Here is a 7,107-nt window from a genome sequence, read left to right as displayed (position 1 = left end):
GCCACCCCCGCGCCAGCGCTGTCCCGATCACCTCGCGCTAGAGGCAAAGCTCCTCCGCCTCTGCCAAGGAAAACCGTCTGGTAGAAACAAGGCGACAACTAACCAAGAAATCAACAACGGGAACCAAGAACATATTCGAGAAGCCAATGAAATGGTACCGCAAGAAAGATGGAGGCAATCCTACCTGGCGAGGTGCGGCCAGGCAGACTTGCTCCCACTCCTCCATGGCATCTCCGCCGACAAGGCCGTGTGGTGAACACGCCAGTGGATGCAAGCCGCCCGCGCCGTTGCGCTGTGTGACCATTTCGTCTTCCTTTTTCTTCTTCTTTTTTCTTCTTTTGCTCTAGCTCCCTCCATTTCCATCCGAGCTGAGACGTGATGGGAACCAGCAAGTAAGATTGAGCGCAGCCGGGTGGAGGCGGTGAAGTGAGATGACAAAGGGGTCCACGTGCTGACGTGACCAGTTTTAAAGTATTGAGAAGTTTATTATTAGGGATCTGTTGTAGGATGATATAATTTTGGGAGAATAAATTTTTGTTAGAGCCCCCAATAGATAGTTTTGGGGAAGATTTTTTTTAGACTCTTGGAGTTGCTCTTATCCCAATATCTCTTTCATTGTTACCGGAGGAGTTGTTTTTGTAGTCTCCCAGTAATCTCATCCCAATCCAACTACTATATTGGGAGAGTTGCAACTCTTCCTTTATTTAGGGAGAGTTGAGGTAAATTATTGGGTTGTCTCAATAATTATTGAGAAAAAGAAAAAATAAAGAGAGATTGTTGGCACTAATTTTTACGAAAACTCTCACTTCTAAAATTTATAAAGGTATAAGCTAATTCGCGAAACCACGTGTTGATTGAGTTGGAGGGTGGTAAAAGGCCGATTTTTTTGTTCTACGGTGTTCGCCTCTCGATCGGCCCAAGAGTATAAGTGGGCTCAGCTGAACGGGTCAATGAGGCCATTTTGTGAATCGGGCCTGTGGGCTAGCACTGACTAGAGCCCAGCCAGCGGAGTGAAGTGTAAGTGGGCCAAGAGACCAAAGCTTCTGTTCCGTTCCCCGAACGCCGCCGCGCCATGGCCCTCCACCACGAGCGCCGCCGCGTCCACCTCCAGCGCTCCGCCCCGCCGCGTCCACCTCCAGCGCTCCGCCCCGCCCAACGGCGCGTCCACCGTACATGAGAGCCCCCACCTCCGCCTCCTCTACAACAGCTGCTCTCTTCGGCTCCTGGAGTTCGACCAGATGAAGCGATCGATAACTACGGCGAAGGGCAACAGCGGCTCCGGGTGGGGCAATGGCCAATGGGCGACCTGCGGCGTCGCGCGGTGGAGCCGGGCGTGCCCTGGTTCGAGCTGCGTCGGAGGACGCCGGTAACGGGAGCAACCAGGGCCACGTTGCGGCTGCGAGGGGCGGACCTTCCCGTGCCCTGGGTCAAGCTGCGGCGGCGGGTGCCGGCGCCTGTCGCGGCCAGGGGCACGTTGGCAATGCTGGCGGTGTGCGCGGCCCGGGGGCTGCAGCAGAGGGCTCCGTCATGTTAAGCTATCACTCTTGTCTAACTACCTGCTAGCATGAACAAGTTTCTTTTTGACATGAGCTATTGCTCTTGCCTTATCTACCTGCTAGCATGAACATGTTTCTTACTGGCATCCAATAGTCAGCTTGCACCATCCATTTATTTGGTTATATTGAACTTTTCCGTTAACCTTATAGTCAGCTTGCATCCTTGCTGAATTCAACTATTAGCAACATTGTCAACCAATCAAGATGAACATGGATATGAAAATTTACTTTCACTGATTATCCTGTGTGTTCGGAGAAAAAAAAACTTTCACTGATGATGTTTTATTGAACCTTTCAGATTGTAAAGTCTTGGTATAACCTGGTATTATTTTAAATCGGAGTGTTTAATTTACCCTTTTCACATAACTTTTTTTTGTGTAAAAGGTTACTTCTATGTGACAATCTCTCTCCTGTAGGCTGGAAATACGATTAAGCTGAATTGGAGTTTGGGATCATAGTCATAAACTTTTTTTTCTCGAAAGCGCAGGAGAGTTGCCTGTCATTCCATTAAGAAGAAAAAATATAAGATACAAGGAAGGGTGTAAACCCTACCAAAACACACCCAGACAGAACTAGATTATGGCAGCACCGATTACAACCAGCCTGCACTGCAGGGTTAAATACCGAGGCAAGTGACCTTAACATCAATAGTCATAAACTCTGATCAGCCTTGGTAAATTTAATTATCCCTTTAGATACACTCTTAGGACATGTTGGAAATTAAATCAATCTTATACCTTCCCTAAATGGCAAATATGCTACAGCAGTGTTCCTATTCAACAGAAGTAAACTGTGTAATGCAATGTTAGTTCCCACTTGCAGCTATACACTTTTTTTGTTCCTTTTAATTACCTCATTTTAGTACATTGTAGTGTGGGCCTTGTTTCTTGTCCTTATTACTGTATTGACTTACAATAAGCATGTAGCATTTGATATAATATTAAACAATATGCTGTACGATTTGTTTATACTTTTCGCCGCATACTTAACTAATATATAATAGTTCACCCTCTTGATTTGTTTTCTTGATTTTCTTATCCTGACAAGTCATTTTTGGTGGATAACCAAGCAAGCGAAAGTGCTGCCGTCAATGATGATTTCCGCTGTATGATTCTGAGTTTACCTTGGGCTCAGACTCCTCTGGTGCTTCATCAAACACTGAAAGGTAGAAGCTACTATTAACTGTTTAGTGTATATGTATGCTCTCCTTGGTCCTGTTGTTAGCATTCCTTGATGTATAAAGAAAACTTTGGAGGTGGTCAGCTTGCTCACATTGTTTTCTACCAGATATGAACTGTACCATTAGTGTCTGTACGTATGAAGAATTTTTCATTTTGTTTGATTATTTAGGAAATGTTTGGTGCATGGAAGTTTTGATAGGATTCTCCATGAAACTGTTCAACTTGCACAGAAATCTAGGAATTTCCTGCATTTCGTTTGGGGGCTCCTGGATAGTATTAATCGTGTACAGAATCCATATTACCAGAAAACGCCAGGTAAATTAGATGATCTGAAAGCAGTAGTGGAACTTGAAACTAGAGAGTGCTTGTGAATCGGAGATTGATTGCAGTCAAACCTTTAAGCGTCCTGATTTTATATTGATAACATGTCTATTTTTACCTTGTTTACCAACAATGGGTCAGCCTTCTTCTTATGCATCTTGAGTGAAATACAATGACATTATTTAGCTGTACTCCTGTTAGCTTAATGAAATACTACTCCAGATACTTGCATTCATGAGATGAAAATTAATCGTTCATAACTCTCAATACATTATCCAAACAATGGTTAGTTTTGCACCATAACATTTGTGCTTAGCTTAATGAATCAAGTAGCGTAGATGTATCGAAATATCATCTGCTTTCTATTTAGGTGTCATGTTTATTAAAGGCTGGTGAATTCATTTCAGTACAGGAATGCATGTTGTGAATGAACACCATCCTTGGCGTGCCATAGAGAAAAGGGCAACATATCGATATGCCTACCAAGTAGCTTTATTATCACAAATAATAGCAACACTAAACAGTATAAAGTGATGATGATTAGCTTTTAATAAAAGTAAATAATGGGTAACAAAGCTAAAGAAAAAGTCCTGAGTTGCATAATTATTTGCATTTCTTTTGGCTTTCCCACCAAACTTTCCAATGCTTGCAGCAACTTATATATAATCTACTTGCTAGTTTAGCATGCCGGTTACCCAATATAATGGCATGGCAACTAGTAAAGACAAAACTGATAAAACATGGTTAATAAAACACTAGGAATATTGACTAGTATTTGAAATTTTGGACTTTGTATAGCTAGAAACATCTCTATATATATTCAAAAGATGGACAAAGTTTTCCAAACGGTAGTTATTCTCCTAGTTCTAGGTATGATTACGAAAAAGAGCATGCTACCATCTAGACACATTTTCGTCGAATTTTGTCTCCATAGTTGAATCCAACCATCAAGCTTTTGTACTCTAAGAGAACATAAGAATATCTGATAATAAAAAGTTTGCATATGCACAGTCCATGTTTTGTACTATACTCTGTTAGCTCTCTATAGATTTTAGAAATGTACATAATTACAATTGCAAGATAATGGAAGGAAGGTGTATACACATGTGAGTTGAACCATGAATATTTTATTTGTAACCTAAGAATAAGTTCACATGAAGATTTTACATACATAGTTCAGAGGCATACATAATATACAATTGCAATAAAGTGCCATGATTGGTTGTATAAACCATCATGTGAGTTGCTCTTGTTTCTTTTTGTGATTTGCCCAATTCAAAAGGTACTTATTTTACGGAGGTGGGCAAACTTCAATTGTTCCGTACTACAAACCTTGTTGAAGTAAGATGTTTCTTTGAAAAAGGAAATTAGAGTATATATTATTTAAATAAAATTACATAAAAGAAAGTTTTTACCAATGTGAAAGTGTCTCTAATCTGGTGGTTAGAGCATCTAAGTAGGATCCAACGGACCTAGTTTTGACTCTCATGGAAGCGAATTAAATAGATACGAAATATATAAAAACTGATTTCGGTAAAAAAAAATTTACAAGTAAAATCAAAGGGGCGCGGGGAGGCAATGTATATCTTACATTTAACAACATTACATTGTACAACAAAGTGTAACCTACTGTCATTAACTCCTTAATGGTTCGCTACGGATTAATCCAACACAAAAGCCGAAGTTAATCGAATATGTGAGTAATAATGTAAGTAGAGTCAGTGGTAAATGATCAAATTAACCACAGATATTGCACAAAGCCAAACACAACCAAACATGCACAAGTCACAACCCCATATTCATAATAACTAACACAAGGTCTTTGCAAACATGCAAACAAATTAAGAAGCAACGTCTTTGCCGTCTAGACCCTGAGGAGGTAGATGCTGAGCTCGGGCCCGCCGCCGCCGTCGGGGTTCACCATGTAGAACGCCTCCGAGTCCCTGGACCCCACCACCCGCTCAAACTTGGCCCTCATGTACATCAGGTCGCCCTCGCCGCCGGCGCCCGTGCCCGCGCTGCTCTCGCCGTCCGGGAGCACGCCGGCGCCGACGGAGACGGGTTCCACGGCGCGCAGCACCCGCCACTCGTCCGCGCCGCACTCCCGCCGCACGGCGTACCCGCACTTGCGGCCGTTGCAGTACGCGCGCCACGTCGCCTCCTCCAGCAGCGCCGCCTGCCTCGCTGGCCGCCTCTGGTGGTGGTCACCTGAAATGCAAGCCGGACGTCGCCGTGCGTGGACGATGCCAACAGATAATTGATATCGCTGCAATGGTGAATCTAAAGCAAAAACGGCAAGGAACACGCATCGTCGATCGATCGATCGATGTTCGATGGGTAACCTGTTGTTTGCTGATGTGGAGGCCGTGCCTTCTCGCACTCGAGCGCGAGGCGAACGAGGCCGGACGCCATCTCCCTGACGAGCGCGCCGGTGGAGTAGGCGGCGAGCTCCACCAGGAGCGCCGGCGGGGCGCGCGGGTCGGTCTGCAACGCCAGGTGGACACGCCCGCGGCGGCGGCCGAAGATAGTGCCGGTGACGGAGGAGCCCATGGCCCGGCGCCCGCCGGCCCCACGCCCGCGCCGCGCGCGCGCCAGAACGGCCAGGATCGCCGACCGGAGCCGCGACAGCGCCTCGCCGCCGCCGCGCCTCGTCGCCTTGCACGGCGGCGTCGCGTCGTCCGGGCCCGCGCCGGGCGCGATGTAGGGCGTGGCGCCGGCGAACATGGAGGCGCACTCGTCATCGTCGTCGGCCTCTTGATGATTCTCGACGGGCCGGCCGTGCTGCACCTTGTTGGGGCGCTTCCTGAGCAGCCACTGCAGGTTGGCGAGGCCGGTGGTGGTGTTCTTGGAGGACGGGAGCGGCGACGCCGGCACGGCGGCCGGCGCCGGGGACGCTGCGTGGAAGGCTCTTGCCATGGCGCGCGCGCGGGCAGCTGATTGATCAGCCTCAGCTCTCGTACATGTGCTTGCGTGACTGCGTGCAAGACGGCCGGCGCGGCAGAGCACTGGCAGTATATGATGAAAACGGAGCTCGTGTCGCAGCGGAGAGAGACTGGAAGGGAGGGGAGCAGAGAGAGACTGAGAGAGTGGCAGCTTTAGCATGCAGCGTGACAGAAGAATCCGTTAGCTTTGGACGTGCAGCAGAAGGGCGGGCAGGGGTGCAGCTACCGCCGCGGAAACCTGCATTAATACTTACCGCCGGACCACACGCACAGGGGAGAGAGAGAGGGATGGAGAGAGAGAGAGAGAGAGAGTTGGCAGAGCAGACGGACCTACGCCCACCAAATTGGCACCAAAGCAGGGCGCAGGGATGATGTGCATTCAGACAAAGCGCTGGAATTTAACTGTTTCGCTTTCGCTTTCATGGCGACGATGGGGCGAGGAAGAAGGAGACAGCGAGACAAGGCATCGGGAGGCGCAACGCGACGCACGACACTGACATGCGCCGCGACGGATTACTGGCATGCGTTGCCAAGTGACGTACGTGCGCAGTCTGCAACATTGCACGCAGGCCTCCTTTCCGCTTCGTGTAGGTGTAGCTCTCCTTTCCTGTAATTGCGCAATTCTTGTTAAAAAAAAAGGTTATGCATATCTACAATCTACAATCATGAGCTTCGTCCCTCATCGGCCCCTGGCTCAAATCATCAATCAATGTCATTGTCTGAATTATTATTACACCGACTCAAATGTTCCAAAAAAAGACTACATCTGATAGAATTTCAAGTTCTTAGCTAATTTCTAGTTTACATAATTCATCTTTTCAATTCACCCATGCATGGCCTGCTGAAAATGTGCATATTATACGTTGATGAGCGTTCTCTTTTCAGATTCCGTGCATTGTTCCATGACATGTACATTTGATCACATTCACATCAGCATATTGTTCGGAAAAAAGAAAACATTCACATCAGCATCATGCTGAAGCTGGCAATGATGGAATTGTGTATATCTAAGTCAGATTTGAATACACACATTTGCCAAACACTGACGCAGAAAGCGATGTAGATTAATGTGTCATCATCACGTTGAAATTGGCTCTCGATGAACAA

At 46.7% G+C, this 7,107-nt stretch overlaps 1 protein-coding gene across 1 annotated transcript; it reads right to left on the bottom strand.

Moving 5' to 3' along the window:
• Positions 1-4,610: 4,610 nt before the first annotated feature.
• Positions 4,611-6,584, bottom strand: LOC117851995 (uncharacterized). Its single transcript, XM_034733914.2, has 2 exons — positions 5,401-6,584; positions 4,611-5,266 (listed from the first exon to the last, which is right to left on the bottom strand). Exons 1-2 carry the CDS (start codon positions 6,158-6,160, stop codon positions 4,923-4,925), a joined length of 1,104 nt encoding a protein of 367 aa, XP_034589805.1. The 5' UTR covers positions 6,161-6,584; the 3' UTR covers positions 4,611-4,922.
• Positions 6,585-7,107: the final 523 nt, after the last annotated feature.

Source organism: Setaria viridis, chromosome 4 (genome assembly GCF_005286985.2).
Source record: "Setaria viridis chromosome 4, Setaria_viridis_v4.0, whole genome shotgun sequence".
Taxonomy (NCBI): Eukaryota; Viridiplantae; Streptophyta; class Magnoliopsida; order Poales; family Poaceae; genus Setaria; species Setaria viridis.
This window is presented reverse-complemented; position numbering and strand designations above follow the sequence as displayed.